This window comes from Vipera berus (assembly GCF_964194415.1).
Source record: "Vipera berus genome assembly, chromosome: 3".
NCBI classification, from domain to species: Eukaryota; Metazoa; Chordata; class Lepidosauria; order Squamata; family Viperidae; genus Vipera; species Vipera berus.
This window is the reverse complement of record NC_138204.1, coordinates 203,639,981-203,659,222: the sequence shown is the minus strand read 5'-3', so window position 1 is coordinate 203,659,222 and position 19,242 is coordinate 203,639,981. Positions and strand designations below refer to the sequence as shown.

Here is a 19,242-nt window from a genome sequence, read left to right as displayed (position 1 = left end):
AATGGCAGTCCTTAAAGCAAAGACAGGGTACAAGGCAAAGGCAGTGCTTGAAGCAAGGCAAAAAGGTACAAGGCAAAGCCGGCGGGCGTGTAATCCAAATCCAACAATTGTTCCTGGCAAAGACGAACTCTCCATGGCTTCTCAAGTTACTGCATTCCAGGTGTTTCATTCAAGGGGTGGAACGACCTTCTCCCGAGTAGCCTTGCAGCCCTTCTCCGAGCTTGCCTACACCCAGCTCTCTGTGACCTTGGATCAGTGGAGGAGGCAGCTGTTCCTCATTAGAGGAGATCTACTGCCTATCAGCACCACTGCCCTTCAGCAGCCTATCCTCCCCTGTGTCTGTGAAGGCAGACAGCTCTCCATCTGGATGACCACCTCCCCCAATGCCTGAGGGACAGCATCGTCCTTAGCTCTTGGCCTCTCCAAATGTGCCAAGGGAGAACGTGACATCCCTGTCGGACAGTCCCAGTTCCAACTCCTCCTCTCCTCCCAATCAGGCTCCGACGGAGCCATGAGTCTCCTGCTTTCACTGCCAGCAATAGCAAAAGCACTAGCACTTAGACATATATACCGCTTCATAGTGCTTTACAGCCCTCTCTTAAATGATTTACAGAATCAGCATCTTGCCCTCAACAATTTGGGTCCTCATTTTACCGACCTTGGAAGGATGGAAGGCCGAGTCAACCTTGAGCCGGTCAGAGTTGAACTCCTGGCAGTAAGCAGACCTAGCCTGCAATACTGCATTAACTCCTGGGGAGTCACTGCTGGGTGTTGACAACAGTTTTCCAAAGGTTGGATGCTGGAGCCACAAAGTAACATTCTATAGCTAGTGCAGGGGTAGGCAACCTTGGCTCAGGAATTCTGGGAGTTGAAGTCCACGAGTCGTAAAAGAGCCAAGGTCGCCTACCCCTGAGCTAGTGAATCTCACATCAACACTCAAGAAATATAAATTCTGCATTTAGACAGAAGGCCTGGCCTGGAGATTTGTGATCTTCCCAGTCAGCTTCTGATCAGCAAAGTCCATGAGGAAAGCCAGATTCACTTAACGACCGTGCGATTCACTTAACTGCAGTGGTTTGCTTAACAACTGTGGCAAAATCAGTTAAAATTTAAATCAGTTACATCCGGCACACAACTCACTTAACAACTGCCTTGCTTAGCAACGGAGATTCTGTGGTTGTACATAACTGTATAGGGTGATTCCTTGAATTTCATTTTTACAGGAATTCCTCAACATACGACCACAATTGAGCCCAAAATGTCTATTGCTAAGTGAGACCGCTGTTAACTGAATTTTGCCCCATTTGATGACCTTTTTTGCCACAGTTGTTAAGTGAATAACTGCAGTTGTTATATTAGTAATATGGTTACGATCGTAAGGGGACGCGGTGGCTCAGTGGGTTAGGACACTGAGCTTGTCGATCAGAAGGTCGGCAGTTTGGTGGATCAAATCCCAAGTGCCGCGTAGCAGAGTGAGTGCCTGTTACTCGTCCCAGCTTCTGCCAACCTAGCAGTTCGAAAGCACGTAAAAATGCAAGTAGAAAAATAGGGACCACTACGGTGGGAAGGTAACAGCGTTCCGTGCGCCTTTGGCATCTAGTCATGCCAACCACATGACCACGGAGACATCCTCGGACAAGCGCTGGCTCTTCGGCTTTGAAACGGAGATGAGCACCGGCCCCTAGAGTCGGAAACGACTAGCACGCATGTGCGGGGGAACCTTTACCTTTACCTTTTTTACGATCGTAAGTGTGGGAAAACAATCACAAATTACTTTTTCCAGTGCTGTTATAACTTCAAACGGTCACTAAATGAAGTGTTGTAAGCAGAGGACTATCTCTGCTTCTCAAGGAAGTTCACACCATGGCTCCATTTTCTGTTCATATTCCTCTATAAGGTAAGATAGACACTTGGACCAAGGCTTCATAGCCTTGATTTGAAACTTCTGAAAATTGTAGCCCTACTTGTAGCTCTTGACAACACCAATTTCAGGAAGAAAAGTCTAATAAGTGCTTTGGGTGCTGTAAAAATAATAATAATAATAATAATAATAATAATAATAATAATAATAATAATAATAATAATAATAATAAAGTTGGAAGGGACCTTGGAGGTCATCTAGTCCAACCCCCTGCTCAAGCAGGAAACCCTATACCATTTCGGACAAATGGCTGTCCAGTCTCTTCTTAAAAACTTCCAGTGTTGGGAGTATTCACCGCTTTTGGAGGCAGGTTTTTCCACTGGTTAATTGTTCTAATTGTCAGGAAGTTTCTCCTTAGTTCTAGGTTGCTTCTCTCCTTGAATAGTTTCCATCCGTTGCTTCTTGTCCTGCCTTCAGGCGCTTTGGAGACTAGCTTGACTCCTTCTTCTTTGTGGCAGCCCCTGAGATACTGGAACACTGCTATCCTGTCCCCCCTCGCCCTTCTCTTCATTAAACTAGACATACCCAGCTGGCTTTTTTGGCAGCTGCAGCACACTGCTGGCTCATATTTAAGTGATTATACACTAGCACTCGGAGATCCCTCTCACAGTTACTACTATTGAGCAAGGTAGCCCCTACACTATACCTGTGCATTTGGTTTTCCTTGCCTAAATGTAGAACCTTACTTTTTTCACCACTGAATTTCATTCTGTTAGATAGCGCCCAGTGTTCAAGTCTGTCCAGATCCTCCTGTATCTTAAGCCTGTCTTCTGGATTGTTGGCTATTCCTGCCAGCTTGGTGTCATCTGCAAATTTGATGAGTTCCCCATCTATCCCCTCGTCCAAATCGTTGATGAAGATGTTGAAGAGCACTGGGCCCAGAACAGAGCCCTGAGGCACCCCACTACACACTTCCCTCCATGTAGATGCATTCCATTGAGGATCACATGCTGAGTACGGCCGGTCAACCAGCTACGAATCCATCTGGTGGTGATGCTGTCTAACCCACATTTTTCTATCTTATTGCTCTTTGCATACTGCTTCCCAAGCAAGCTATAAATCTTAATAAATTATTACATGCCAGTTTTCAACACCATTATGCTAGCAGTCCAACCAGAACATATTGCTTTAGACTGACTCTGCAGCTGGAGGTGTTCCAAACGTGTTTACAATATACTGGCACTTCTAATGGCTTATCCGCATCTTTTAGTGTGCATCAATCACTTGCACATTTTACCTGTTGCAGCAACAGCTGCAGAGCATGACTGCAACATAGCTCCAAAATGGGGAAATGTGAGGGTGGCAGCTGTCCTAAAAATAGACTGCTGCACATCAAGATTCTTGAAATCGGAAGCAGCAATCGGAAGCAAGAAGTTTCACTTCCCACCTAAGACTGGGTTGCTCCAAAATATACCTACATCATGCTATCCCCTTCCTGAGTAAGCAACATTATGCAAAGGGCAGAAAGGAACTAAGGGATACTAATCCAAAGAAATTCAGGTAAGAGATAACAGAAAGATAAGAAAACACAGCTAAATCTAATTTATACCAAGCCTGCCTAACACTTTTCTATTCCTTGTTTCAACCACCTCCACACTGCTTTGTAACACTTTCTTTTATTGATTAAACTTTCTCACTTGTCCTTTGTTCAGTCATGACTTTCTCGGTTTACCCATTCCTTTCACTTCCTGGCCACATATTCATCAATTATATCTGCAGGATCAGGGCCTCATTTAAATCAATTGCATCCTTCCCCCTTTCTTTCAATTTACCAGATGCTCATTGGATCTACTTTTATTCATCTTATTCATTCATTGAGGCTCTTCATCACTCATCTACTCCTCTTACATTCCAAAGCTGTAATCCTCCACTGTTGCCACCAGATTCTCATGTGCTGAAAATACACATAAGCTTGCCCAAGACTTTTCAGGTTAGAGCAGTGGTGGGATTCAGCCAGTTCGCACCAGTTTTGTTGCCCAGGCTCAGAGTGGACTTCCGGAAGTGGCATCCACACAGAGAACTGGTTGTTCACATATTTGAATCCCACCACTGGGTTAGAGGCAAGTTAGAAATCCAGGCACAAAAATCCATGTCGTTGCTGCAACCTCTGTTTCCAGCATGCTCCTGCCTCTCACAAATGAAATGCTATATACGGTACTTTGTGACTAACCTTCCCAATTATTTTGCTAGTGGTGCATATTAAAATATATTAAAGACAGCCGCACGTTGGAAAGCAACATTCCAAGTCCAGCCTTCCTAGAATGAACTGAATTGAGATCAGTGTGGATCAGCCAAAATGGAGTGTGAGCAGCACGTCAACACCGCGAAATCCTGCACAAGTGCTATTCAGATTATTAGCATGGCATGTAGTCAAATCAGAACTTTGGGATGTGACTGAAGCATAGCGTGCCTGGCTGAGGAATTCTGGGAGTTGAAGTCCACGAAACATAAAAGGGCCAAGTTTGAAGACCCCTGGCATAAGGCAATGGATTTTCTGCCGCAAGGATATCACAGAATGTAAGGGCTAGAACAGGGGTCAGCAACCTGAAACAGTGAAAGAGCCACTCGGAACCGGTTCCCTCACAAAAGGAAAAACTGGGAGCCGCAAAAAATGTTTGCATATGCGCATACATGCGCGCATGCGCAGAACAAGGTTTGACTGAAGAGTGGAGCCAAGGCGAGATATGCACCTCCCCTGCATATTTGAATTGATTGGTTGAACTTTTTTAGTCCCACTTTTTATTTATTTTTTGGACTGCACATGGCAGAGGACTGGGAGCCGCAGGAGACGGCTGAAAGAGCCGCATGCGGCTCCGGAGCCACGGCTTGCAGACCTGTGGGCTAGAAAGAAACTCAGAGATTATCTATTTCAACCCTCTGCTCAACGCAGGAGTGCACAAGTGCAATATCACTGACATGGCCAGTCAGCTATCTTTGAACTCCTCCAAGAAAGGAGAGTCCACTACCTGTTACTGAAGAGTTCTTACTGTTAACTGTAGGAATTTTTTCTGCTGTTCAGCCAAAATTGCTTCTTTGTAATTTCTTGTCCTGCCCTATAGAACAATTCTGTCCTGGTTTTACATAACAGCCATTCAGATATTTGTACTCTGTTATGGTATTTCACCGTATTGTAGCATTCTTGTCTCTAGGCAAAAGATACCCAATGCCTCCAACCATTATCCCTAAATTTTCCCTTTTGGATTCTTTATTCTCGCGGAGTTCTCTGGACATGCTTTAATTAGTTAATTTCCTTCCCAGGATGCAATCCCCAGAACAGAGTGGAATATTTTAGATTTGGATGAAAACTATCAGAATAGAAAGGAGAATGACTTCTCTTGATGTTATGTTAATGAAGTCTAAGATTTTATCTGTAGATTGGTTTGTCTTTTGCATCTGTCTTCCTGTTGATTCATGTTCATCATGTGATCTACAAAGACACTCAGAGCCATTTCTTTATATGCTGCCGCCCAACACGTTCTCCCCACCATCTGACTTTGGTTTGTGCAAACACACTCTGTAAGTCATTCCATTTTTAGTTTGAAAAACAAAATAACACTTTTAAACAACACGCCATTCAGGTCTGCTTCCACAAGAGTAAACTTGGTAGTAGTTAGAAAAAAGGTTTTGAAAAAAAATAGATGACAGCTATCTACAATTTCCAGTATGGAAAGCAAATTATAAAGCAGAGGGGGCTGTGAAATGCTTTGTACTCCAATGCCACCTGATCCTGGGGTGTTACATTCATAGGTCCTACCGGTGGAAAAGAATGCTAGTGCATCATGTGCCATGTCTGTGTTTCTCAAGTCTAGACATATAAGCATCTGCAGCACATCAAACTGGCATCAAGTTGGTGATACAATGCAAACCACACTCTTGTGCACTTCCTCCCGATCTTTAATGCAAAGACTTAAATGATAGTTAGAGACACCTCATGATTCTTTACTTATCCCTCTTTGCAGATCTTGGGCCAGTCGCTCTTTTAGACCTAGGAAAGAGGCAATGGCAAACTACTTTTTAAAAGACCTTAAAATTGCAGGAATTTGTCCAGGAAATCATCAAGACTTGACTCAAAGGCACACACCTACAAAATAGCCAAAACCAAAATGAATTTCACTGGGATTTAGTATATTGGCATAGGTGACACTACATAAAATAAGATATAAAACAATTTGCTTGATTTGGACAGGCACTGAGCTTTTTAAGCCATTAATTATGGTTTTGCAAACAGTCATTATTAGATAATATTCAAAGAGCAAATCTTTTTGTCTTCTAAGTCATTCTAATTTTGCATATGTGCCTATATCAGAGGAAAACTTCAAGAACAGCAAAAAAAAATTAAAAAAACTATCAGCCTTTCCATCCGAACACTTGCTCTCTAGCTCATCCTTGCGTCTGCAGCTTTTATGATTGTTTGCACTTTAACTGGCTTTCCAAAAAAAATATTTCACAGAATCACATCCCCAAAGTGCTTTTTCAAGAGGCAACTGGACTTTTCTTGTCTTCAGAGCTGAGGGCAAAGAAAAACAAGAAAATCCAGCTGCCTCTTGAAAAAAAGCACCTTAGGGATAAACCAGGACAGGGGTGACTGAGAATCTCCATAGACCAGGGGTAGGCAACCTCGGCTTTTTTATGACTCATGGACTTCAACTCCCAGAATTCCTGAGCCAGCTGGCTCAGGAATTCTGGGAGTTGAAGTCCATGAGTCATAAAAAAGCCGAGGTTGCCTACCCCTGCCATAGCCAATCATAGAAACATTTTTTTAAAAAAACACCTATTGTCATAGGAACATAATACCCAAACAGAGCAATAAGCCTCCTGTCGGTTTTCAATGGCCTGAGAGACCGTATTACCGTCAGTCAAGCATGACAAGATTTGTATTCCAAGGAATACAGATGAAATAAGGCCATTCAGGTTAATGTTTAGACCCCGCCTTCCTCCATTCTCTACGTGACAAATAAAAGGGCGGAGCATGCGCCAAGCATCACGGGAATCGTAGTTTCGCCGATATGCGAGGTGACGGTCCAACGGTCCCACTTTTTTTCGGCTTCTCAAGGATTCTTTCTCATAAAGCAAAAGGGTATGCCTTTTCTTTTGTACGTAAGGAACTATTGCAGCTAACGGAATCGCTCATTAGGTAGGAGGACCTCCCCCCCCCGGATTCACCGCGCGCATTCTTCACCATCTTTCCTCCCCCCCCCCGTCCCGCGCTTTCAGGCCTTTTGAGTTCGGCTCAGCGCCGGAAGTGACGCACGGCGGAGGGGGCGGGCCTGCCGGCGTCCACAACGCGGAAGCGGTGAGGGGGGAGCGGAAGGCAAGTTTGAGCAGTTGCGTTGGGTGGCGGCGGAGCCTCGCCTCAGGAGCGGGGCTGAGGCGGCGGCGAAGAGGACTTGGGGTCCGCCAACCCTCCGTCCGTTCTCCCTTGCTCGCTCCACCCCATCCCGGGGAACCTGCCATGAATGTGGACGTGGAGTTTCACATTCGCCAAAACTACCCCTGGGCCCGTCTCCCCGCCAGCGTTAAGCAGGTACTGACTGACTGACTGACCCCTCTCGGCACCCATACGCAGCAACGCCCCTCCGACTCCCCGCGAAGTTGACCCCTCGGGCTGCCCGTAGCCCACTCAGGATGAGCCAGAAGTCGAGCCGGTCTCCCCTGCTAGTTCATGCTGGATGTTCCTCTTCTGCCCCCTCCGACGTAACGCAGCCTTTTCGGGCTTTTCGCCCCCACGCGGGCGGGCGGGCTGCGGTTCGCCTTTCTCCCCAGCAATGGGACCCGTTGGCGGGGAAACGGGGTGAGGTGCAGCCCGAGGAGGCTAAGGCCGATCAAGCCCAGCACCTGTTCATGACCCCGTTCCAGGGCAGGTAGGCGCGTGGCCTCCTGCGTCCTCCTTGCTGGCTGAGGAATTCTGGGAGTTGAAGTCCACAGGTCTCTTAACAGGTGCCAAGTTTGAGACACGTTGCCTTAGGGCAGGGGTAGGCAACCTTGGCTGTTTTATGACTCGTGGACTTCAACTCCCAGAATTCCTCAGCCAGCTACGCTAACTCAGGAATTCTGGGAGTTGATGTACAACGAGTCATAAAACAGCCAAGGTTGCCTACCCCACAGGTCTTAACAGGTGCCACGTTTGAGACACATTGCCTTAGGGCAGGGGTAGGCAACCTTGGCTGTTTTATGACTCGTGGACTTCAACTCCCAGAATTCCTCAGCCAGCTACGCTCAGTCAGGAATTCTGGGAGTTGAAGTCCACGAGTCATAAAACAGCCAAGGTTGCCTACCCCTGCCTTAGGGCCTCATTAACCCGAACATCACTTCCCTTTTACTGGAAGAGCCTGGGTTGAAAAAGAAGGCACGATCTTCGACTACAAAGGCTTGGGCTCAGGAGCTTCCATTCCGCAAGTGAGGTGGACATGGACGACATTCTCCTCCCTGTCTCCTCAGCTCCAAGGGTTACCTGAGGCTCCGCACGGGACCATATTACGAGTCACGTCTGAAATGAGTTCACAGAACATTCTAAATTAAAATGTGATTAGCTCACATTTGGGTTAAGTAGTTTGTGCAGACAGCCTTATTAGTTAAGATCCCTTAAGAATGGGATTGGGTCAGTAAAGTACAGTTAAGCCAATTATGGGTTAGCGAGTTGTGCAGACATAACTTGAAATTACTAAGTGTTGCTAAGTGTTCCAACTAATCAGAAGTTGTAGGTGCTTCATCAGTGGAGGTTTTCAAGAAAATCCTGGACAGACACCTGTCTGAAATGGCACAGAGTCTCCTGCTTGAGCAAGAGATTGGAATAGACTAGAAGACCTCCAAGGTCCCCCTTCCAGCTCTATTCTGATTGATTGAAGTGCTCTTGATTCTGTGCCTTAAGGTCATTTTTATTTTTTGCTCCTAGCGACCGCATATAGATAGAGTCCCTCCATCATGATATGTCCCTTACCTGGTCTTCCAGTCACCTGTCATTCTTGCCACTGTACATGGGTCCATTCCCTTTATTGCTGGTCATCCTCTTCTCTTCTCTACCACCTTTCCCGACATCGCACTCTTGTGCACAATCTTAACACACATAATGTGGAAGAGTTACAATCAAAGCTGTTATAATCTCTTTGTGGCAGAATTGCATGCATTTGTTTTGCAAGCTGGTAACTTTATATCATTTGTATCAGTGCCTTATTACCATCCTAATTAATTGTTAATGTTAAACTTAATTGTCTTAGTGTTTTTAGTAGTGAAATAGAAACAAATGCAACACCAACAAAACGTGACCATACAGTGAGAAAAGAACATTACAGTAATTAAAATAATGTACCAAAAAAGGAAACTCACAAAAAAGAAAGACATATAATTAGTCCATTTTGTATGGAGCTAAAATTAATTTTAATCTTTAAGCTTATTACTAAGATCTGAATTTTCATTTTTAAGAACATAAAGACTTTTAAAAATGGGGAAAAAACAACTCATATCTTGAATCCATTTCTTATTATCAAGAAGTTTCTTTTCATTTACTTAAGATTATACTTTTTGTCAGCACCAGACTTGGTAGAACTAAAGTCCTTCACGAAGTGACAAAGTCCATGTTTCAGAATAAGGATTTAGTTCATCTTTAGCTATTGCATTTCTTTCCTAAAGCATATTAACAAATGCCATGATTTGAAACAAAAATAAAGTTGTATATCAAATGTCATACAATTCCAGCAGAAAATACTTAACGCCCAACACTTTTCTAGACTTTCTCTGAGAGTTGTTTTTTTTAATCCCATTTATATCCCGCCCTTCTCCGAAGACTCAGGGCGGCTTACAATCTAAGCACAAATCAATGTGCTTAGCAATAAGTTCCAATAGTTATGAAATTATATTTTCTAATGAATTGATTTCATTCTTAAATCATATATTTTTTGTGTTTTTAAAACCTGGATCCATTGATTTATCAAGATTGGATATTCCAATTCTTCATTCCACAGTTCCAATATAATGAATAATAAATTTTATTCTGCATTTTTGGTTCCTTATAAAATTAGATTATTGGTTTCAGTTTAAATGCTGTACTACAATCGGTATGTTGTCTTTCACTAGCCTCAGATGCTCTCAAGAATATATGGGTAGACAATGACAAGATTTAGTAGTGACATTTACGAAGAGCATACGAAGAACTTTATTTCATGCTGTTCTCAAAAATAGGTCTGCAATATTGATATTTTTCAATGATATGTTTGATATATCATTGATACAATGTGTTGTATTAATACATTGGGTGAGATGACTGGTTATAGAAATTGAATACCTAAATAAAAACCATGTATATTTGAATGTTAGAAACCACTACAGTTTTGAAATTCGTGCTGATTCCATTCTCAAAATTGTATCTGTGCTCACAACAAGTTCTGTACCAGTTCCTTACAGTTTTTACCCTCATAAGACTAATGGGGAGTAATTGAATCCAGCCTCAATAACATAAACTGTCTTTCTAGGAACTTTCTGCAGCTGTTTTTCCCCCAAATAACATGTAAATTGATTCTAAGAGTTGATTCTATTTGGAAAAAAAATCTCCAATCGCTTTTTAGCATTTAGATTTACAACAATCATTTGGGGTAAAAATACATTAAAATACTTTTGTTTTACTACAAGTCAATCATGCATCTTTGTTGAAAATTAAGCCATTAAGATGAGTGGTGCTTTCAAGCTGAAAGAGTGGATGTTAATCTCTGAACATCTGAGCGTTCATCAAATTTTTAGTAGCTTATCCTAATGAATGTGTTTTGTTTGCTTCATAGGGTCTTGGAAACTCACAACGAGAATATGAAAAACAGGTGGTGCTGTACAGTATCCGCAATCAACTTCGGTACCGAAATAACTTAGGTGAATAAAGAAGTACAGATTTGGGAAAGGGAAAATATTTTGTAACTGTGCTATCCATACTGGCCACGCTGAAAAAAAGCTCTATAATAGATTTTTTGTTGCTGAAGTACATTGACCAACTTATGAAGGAGGATTAAGAAAATATACCAGGTCCTACAAATTTCTGTAAAACATCATAAACTATGACAGGAGCAGCTAAGGAAGATGTTTTTGTTCAAATTTTATAAATGCAGATAGAAATAGCTCCATCATTTGTATTTGTAAACAGTCTCAAATCTAAGCAGAATAAATGAGACATATACTTTAAATAAGTACTCTGGAAGTTTTTAAGATAAAAGTGATATTCATTGAATTCCTTGGATTGGTCTTCTTTCTTAATTAATTCCACGTGCCACCAGATGCTAGTGTTTGAGTACTAGCAAAAAATTATTTACCAAGACTTTTTGGTTAATTCTATATTGATTATTTATAGGTGAAAGAAAAGTCACATCTTTCTGCCAGTGATCTAAAAACTTCAAACCATTTTGTACCCATGTTGGACACATTTTAGATAATTGTGTTCCCCATGTCATTGTACGCATCAGATACCATATAAAAATTCAGTTCTCAGCAAAGATTTGCTGGCTTCCTCTGGGTGTCAAGGATTTTGATTCTCATCATCCTTGGCCAGCACAAACATAGAAGAATCCTGATTTATAGAACTATTGTGTGGCACAATAGTTATTTTAATGATTTAAATATTTAAATGATGGAATTTAATTCCGGTTTTGATCTTAATTCTCTCCACATTATTGTTACATCTTACACTCTGCATTTTTAGTATTACAGAAAATAATTGCAAGAGACAGAGACAGAGTACTAGAGTCTCTTAGAGAGATGGGCAGTTCATATAGGTGAAATATAAATAAATAATTCTATAATAAATTAATATAATTTTTCTCTCACTGGGCCACAGGTTCAAGTATAACAACCATTCTGTCTTGTTTTGACTTTCTTACATGGATGGATAGAGTATTGTTCAGATTTGTGTGCAAGTAAGCTAGCTTGCATTGACGTCTTTATATCCCAAAAGGGATTACATTATTAACTAAATTAAGAAGACTGTTCTAACATGTCATTTCTTCTCCAGTTAAGCACATCAAGAAAGATGAACGCAAATACTACGAGGATCTATTAAAATATAGCAGAGATCATCTTATGTTGTATCCCTACCATTTGTCTGATATCATGGTGAAGGGCCTGAGGATAACACCTTTTTCATATTACACAGGAATAATGGAGGTAAGCCAAGAGAAGTACTTGAAAAGAAATAGACTGTTTCCTTCTATTGCAATGTAATGCTTACTTACTGGGAACACATGTCTAGTGTTTGCTTTTACTTAGATTACTGCTACACATTGGGGAACATTATACCCCTCGAGCTGCATAAATACAGGTAGTCCTCAGCATACAACCATAATGGAGTCTATCTATTATGGCCATACGTCACGACAGTCATAAAATGGGTTGGTCACATGACCCAACTTTACTGCCTTTTTTGCAGTGGTCGTTGGAACATACCCATTGTTCACTATAGTGTGGTTTTGTCAAAAACCAGAAGTAACTTCCAGCTTTCAGTAAAACTGTCCTAAAATGAAGTCACATTTATGCAACCATGTTGCCAAGTGCCCAAAAGTGTGGTCATATGTGGTCAACTGTAGGAACTTTAGAATTGGGTTGTAAATCCCTTTTTCTAGATAAGTCATAACTTCAAACAAACGCTGAATGACTCGTAAGTTGAGCACTACTTGTATTCCAGTTTGGGCTTTGTCGTTCAATTTCTCCAATCAAGGAAGCTGCTTGGAAGGAATAAGATGTATAGTGGGGAAGAGATTGAAGTGGCAATTGCTTGTTGTAGCAGTTAATCCCCAGTTCTTTTCTAGTGACAATAGTCGCTGGCTGAGGAATTCTGGGAGCTGAAGTCCACAAGTCATAAAAGGGCCAAGTTTGAAGACCCCTGGCTTAATAGAAGATATAGCATCAGTATACAGCTATGAAGTTTAAAAAGTACAGTCATTGAAACTGATCTTGCTTTTTTTTCCTTTAGGACATAATGAATAGTGAAAAAAGTTATGATTCATTGCCTAATTTTACCGCTGCAGACTGTAAGTATAAATTTACATTATGTTTACATGGGTTAAGTAAATGCCTATTTTTTTTCCCAAAAGAATTTGCTGGTTTCCAAAGCCCAGCTGCCTGACAGTTCCCTTTTTTGGGGGGGGAAAGTTGTAACACTTGTTTAAGAGAGTAAATCTGTCATCTGAAAACAGAACAAAAGAGACAGTGATAAGAGAATAACATTGAGAATATTAACAAAATAAATTTCCTGCATATCACAGGACTGTTAAACAGTTGTTTATTTTCTCAGCTGTAAGCCATAATAATTAGATTATTTAGGTTATTCTAGTGTAGTCATTTTGCAGTCCATAACATGGCTCTTAAGAGAGTTAGCTGTTAACAGAGAAGTAAAGCAATTACTCTGAGTAATGTTTCTGTCTTTGTTTAGTTTTATGATTATCTAACATTCTACTTAGATTGCTATAACTTGTAATAAATGCCTTTTGCAGGTATACCCATTCTCCTTTCCAATGCACAAATATAGAACTTGGACTAAATGCTCAGAATTCCAGGACAGTGCTTATCTTGGATAAAAGCTGTTACAATATATATATATATATATATATATATATATATATATATATATATATATATATATATATATATATATATATATATATATATATATATATATATATATATATATATATATATATATATATATATATATATATATATATATATATATATAAGGTAAAGGTAAAGGTTCCCCCGCACATGCGTGCTAGTCGTTTCCGACTCTAGGGGCCGGTGCTCATCTCCGTTTCAAAGCCGAAGAGCCAGCGCTTGTCCGAGGACGTCTTCCGTGGTCATGTGGCCGGCATGACTAAACGCCAAAGGCGCACGGAACGCTGTTACCTTCCCACCGTAGTGGTCCCTATTTTTCTACTTGCATTTTTTACGTGCTTTCGAACTGCTAGGTTGGCAGAAGCTGGGACGAGTAACAGGCGCTCACTCTGTTACGCGGCACTCGGGATTTGACCCGCCAAACTGCCGACCTTCTGATCGACAAGCTCAGCGTCCTAACCCACTGAGCCACCGCGTCCCTTATAATATATATATATATATATATATATATATATATATATATATATATATATATATATATATATATATATATATATATATATATATATATATATATATATATATATATATATATACACATATATATATATATATATGTCTTGTTTGAAATCTTTCAGTTGTAGGAGAATTAAGGAGCCCTTCTTTGTTCCAACTCAATAGTGACTGCTTTCAAATGTAGATGTCTTTCAGATAAAGTTCTTACATAACTTTTGAATCGAGGAGAAACTTAACTGATTTTAGATTACATGCTAAAAATGCATGATAATTCCAGACAAAATGTCCATTTTCAGCCAACCAGAATATAATGACTATCTTCAACTGAATGTTATTCAATGACAAATGAAATTGTTCAGATAAATCTACTGTTTTTGCCCATTTAAGGGTACCTTTTTTGTTATAGAGCTAATAATAATAATAATAATAATGGCAGCAATGGAGCATATTAGTAATACTTTCTGTCAAAATAGGTTTCCAAATATAATTCTGTTTTTAAGTGATTTTATCTTTTTTTTTCAGGCTTAAGGCTTCTTGGCATAGGAAGAAACCAGTATATTGATCTGATGAACCAATGTAGGTCATCAAAAGTATGTATTCTGTTTTCTCCATTTGATCTACTATTGACCTCTTGTTTAGAGGTTGATATTAAAACAAATAGGTTCATACTTTTGAGCACCCATACTGTGCCTAGCCAGCTTTCTTTGCAACCTAAAAAGAGCTTGCAGATTTCCAGTTCTTTGACTTGGTGAGTTATGAGGCTCTGCCATCAAGGACAGTTTGTTTTGGCATGTTACAGTTGGCAGTTTATGAAATACTGGCTTTGCCACTGTTTGCATCCAGTCATCTGTAGTCTTTTCCAAGTTACAAGGGTCATTTTTTTTTTTAGCCTGTGACTTTTCCTCAGTTTCTGGAGGGAAAGTAAATATGGCAGAAAATATCCTGCCATCATTTTGCCCAGTACTGACATATAGTTGTTGATTTAAAAAGTATACCCTGCCCTTCAACAGAATACGCTGAAAATAAAAAGAACACTGTAGCACCAGTCGTACAATATTATAAATGTATGACTGAATCACGTTCCCAGGAACGAAAGCGCTCCAACAGGAAGGTGAATTCAATTTGGCTAAAAAAAAAATTAAAAAAAAAATCTTGGGAAATCAAAACGATCTCAGCCTTCGGAGACAGCTTGGAAAATGAAATGAACGTCTCGCTTTAGAGAGATATCCGAAGCCATCAAAAGAAAAAGAAAAAAAATACACCTTCCCAGTTATTGCTTGCTCAGTTTTCCTGGAAAGGGCTTCTGAGAAGTCTCAGCACATGGAAAGCTTTCTTTCTTTCACTTACGGCTTTGAACGTAAAGCTCTGCATTTTTTCCAGTTATGGGCAGTCTTTGACTTACGACCAGAACCAAGCCCAAAATTTCTGTTGGCAAGTGAGACGGTTGGGAAGTGAGCTTTGCCCCAGTTTACAACCTCTCTTGCCACAGTTAAATGAATCACGGCAACTGTTAAGTTAGTAACCCGGTTCTTAAATAAACCTGGCTTCCCCATTTTCTTTGCTTGTCGGAAGGTCACACAGGAGGATCACATGAACCCTGGGATGCTGCAACCCTCATAAATATGAGTCAGTTGACCAGCGTCCGAATTTTGATCATGTGACCGTGGAGAGGCTGCAACGGTTGTAAGTGTAGAAAACGGTCACAGGTCGCTTTTTTTTCAGGGACGTCGTAACTTTGAATGATCATTAAATGAGCAGTTCTGAGGACTACCTGCGCATCCTAAAATGAATTGGCAGCTAATAAAATTATTCCATCACTGGCTGAGAAAGAGCTCTCTAACGATGGCAATAGCAAGTCCCACGAACGACACAGTAGAGTAAGGAGAAAAGGGTGTTTAATGTGACCAATATTTTCCTGGGCTCCAAGATCACCGCAGATGGGGACTGCAGCCAATAAATTAAAAAGACGCTTGCTTCTGGGGAGGAAAGCCATGGCAAATCTAGACAGCACACTAAAAAGCAGAGACATCACCCTGTCAACAAAAGTGCGTATAGTCAAGGCTATGGTCTTCCCAGTTGCAATGTATGGCTGTGAAAGTTGGACCATAAGAAAGGCTGAGCGCCAAAGAATTGAGGCCTTTGAACTATGGTGCTGGAGAAGACTCCTGCGAGTCCCTTGGACTGCAAGGCGATCAAACCGGTCAGTCCTAGAGGAGATCAACCCTGACTGCTCTTTAGAAGGCCAGATCCTGAAGTTGAAACTCAAATACTTTGGCCACCTAATGAGAAGGAAGGACTCACTGGAGAAGAGCCTAATGCTGGGAAAGGTTGAGGGCAAGAGAAGAAGGGTACGACAGAGAATGAGGTGGCTGGATGGAGTCACTGAAGCAGTAGGCGTGAGCGTAAATGGACTCCAGAAGATGGTAGAGGACAGGAAGGCCTGGAGGAACGTTGTCCATGGGGTCGCGATGGGTCGGACACGACTTCGCAAGTAAGAACAACAATGTGACCAACAGAGGCAGGGTCCTCCAGAACGATTGGCTCCAAGGGATTATATTACTCTATTTTCATATAATGTCTGAGAGTCGATGACCAGTCTAAAACTTCACAAAGGGGTCACTGAGTTTGGGTACCCCGATGCAAGGCTTACTTTGTGGATTCTGTAGATCTATGATTGGTAAATGGCCTGTCCCTGTGTATTTATTATCATTGTCTTTGGCTTATGAAAAAGGCAAACAAGTACTTTTTCTCAGGTGGATGCCTCGGCTTCGGTTAAAAAGAACTTAAGATTTATGTGGGTGAAACTGAAATATGAACCAGAACCTACTGCGGTTGCTCACTTTCAGTCTACATCAGAGGTCTCCAAACTTTGCAACTTTCAAGACTTGTGGACTTCAGCTCCCAGAATTCCCCAGCCAGAAACAAGGCTCTGAGTGATGAGGACGATCTTATCAGGGGGAGGGGATGGTGTGCTTAAAGATTTGAATGTTCTGCATTTGAAAATGTAATTTCTTTTTAAACCATTTCAGAAATTTTTTAGAAGGAAAACTGCCCGGGATCTGCTACCCATGAAACCGGTAGAAATTGCCATTGAAGCTTGGTGGGTGGTACAAGCCGGTTATATCACAGAGGATGACATTAAGGTATAAATTAAATAACTTTTGTAGCTCAATTAGATTTAGGCTTTGCAGGTGGACTGCTAAAGGGTTTATCTCCACTTCCAGGTCATGAATGTAAAAACATGGGCTGTTATGATCAGCAACTTTTCTTTTGTCAAATTACATTTGGTAAAGCTGCTTGGAAATTACAGCAGTAATAAGCTGTGGCTTATGTTTAATTTCATAAACTAATTGTGTAGTGTTTGGGAAAAAAATCTTTTATCTATCTATACCTTCCTACAAAGTACAGTTTCATTAAGCGATCCTGAATTAACGTGATAGAAAACATGCATCTTTTTCTAGTGAAAAATTTATTCTAGCATTCAATCCAACGGTTCTCAGCATAAGCATAGATTGTGTTCTTTGTTGCCCACCCTGCATCAAATAATTTTGAAACCCTTATGCGTGCATTATTTAATACACACTTTTCTCATTAGATATGCACTCCCTGTGAAAAATCTGCAGTTGATAAAATCATTGATTCAGGTCCTCAGCTTGCTGGAGTCCTAGACTACAATGTTGTTCACAGTGAGTTATGTGTTTGTTTGTTTTCCTTCCAAACAAGAGAGTAATTCTTGCATATTATTTTTGTTACAGATTTGAGTTAAAAGATTGGAAAGCTTCCATGTTAGAGAAAATAGAGAATAATTTGGGCATTCGCCTTTCTTTGTATGAGTTTTCCTTTTTTATCAAGATTATGTGAAGTGTTGATACCACTTTATAATGCCTTGCTAAGAGCACACTTGGAATACTGCATCCAGTTTTGGTCGCCACGATGTAAAAAAGAAGTTGAGACACTAGAAACAGTGCAGAGGAGAGCAACAAAGATGATTAGGGGACTGGAGGCTAAAACCTATAAAGAACGGTTGCTGGAATTGGGTATGTCTAGTCTAATGAAGAGAAGGGTGTGACAGGATAGCAATGTTCCAGTATCTCAGGGGCTGCCACAAAGAAGAGGGAGTCAAGCTATTCTCCAGAGCGCCTGAAGGCAGGACAAGAAGCAATGGATGGAAACTAGTCAAAGAGAGAAGCAACCTAGAACTAAGGAGAAACTTCCTGACAGTTAGTACAATTAACCAGTGGAACAACTTGCTTCCAGAAGTTGTGGGTGCTCCAACACTGAAGGTTTTTTAAGAACAGATTGTATAACCATTTGTCTGAAATGGTATTAGAGTTTCCTGCCTGAGCAGGGGGTTGGACTAGAAGACCTCTGAGGTCCCTTCCAACTCTGTTGTTCTGTATCTTTATTAGAATAGATGATCCTAGTGCTGAATCAGGTATTTGGGCTTTCCCCTCAATTTAGAAAACAGTTTCGCTATGTTATATTTGCGAATAGTCTTAATTTAAACTCATGGAATAATTTAGGCTCATGGAATCAGAGTCTCAGTCATCCGAATCCCGCTGCTGGAATTTACTTGCAAATTTTAATCTATCTGAAATATTTGAGTACCACACTGAACCAAGTATTTGTATGACATTTGAGATTTTAGCCCAAATATGTGTGACTATTGATAAACAGCGAAACCACAATTTAACAAAATCAGTTTAGTGGATTTTGAATGCAGTTAACCAGATTTCTGTCCAGGCATCCTCCTGAAGGAAATTAAATTTATATTAATTTCACATCTTTCCTAGCAGTTGGCATAATGATATAATTAACCCCAAATGAGATAATTATGCAAATGAACATAACATAGTAAATTGCTGCAAATAACATAACTGACAGTTTTAACAGGCATTTGGAAATAATGGACATAACCCCTCTCTACTGGTCTGTTACAGCAAGGTTTTACTGCCGATACTTTTTCAGCTAAAATGTTTGTATTCTTCCAAGCTCTTTGTACAGTTATGAAACGTACATTTAAATCTTGTTCAGATATATTTATGTTTGGATTTTGGTGAAGCATGTTTTAAGCAAATATGCATAGGGATAAAGTTGCAATTATAACTTTCCAGCCATTTTTGTTTTGGTACTTTCGTTTGAATATGTTCAAAGGAAATCTCTCATCAAAAAAAGCAACATCCTTTTGTGTGTGTGTGTTTTTGTGTGTGTGTATACATGTTTTCTAG

General features: G+C 40.7%; 1 protein-coding gene across 6 annotated transcripts in view; it reads left to right on the top strand.

Annotated features, from left to right (window-relative positions):
• The first annotated feature begins 7,225 nt into the window (after positions 1 to 7,225).
• Positions 7,226 to 19,242, top strand: part of FAM91A1 (family with sequence similarity 91 member A1) — a 61,028-nt gene continuing 49,011 nt past the window's right edge. For all 6 annotated transcript variants that reach the window (XR_014026064.1, XR_014026065.1, XM_081324894.1 and 3 more), the window contains exons 1-7: positions 7,226 to 7,445; positions 10,690 to 10,774; positions 11,904 to 12,055; positions 12,861 to 12,918; positions 14,537 to 14,604; positions 17,044 to 17,157; positions 17,610 to 17,700. Coding sequence is in view for 4 of the 6 variants with exons in the window: in XM_081324894.1 (XP_081181020.1) it covers positions 7,374 to 7,445; positions 10,690 to 10,774; positions 11,904 to 12,055; positions 12,861 to 12,918; positions 14,537 to 14,604; positions 17,044 to 17,157; positions 17,610 to 17,700 (640 nt within the window). In the remaining 2 variants the exon portion in view is untranslated. The remainder of the gene's footprint in view (positions 7,446 to 10,689; positions 10,775 to 11,903; positions 12,056 to 12,860; positions 12,919 to 14,536; positions 14,605 to 17,043; positions 17,158 to 17,609; positions 17,701 to 19,242) is intronic.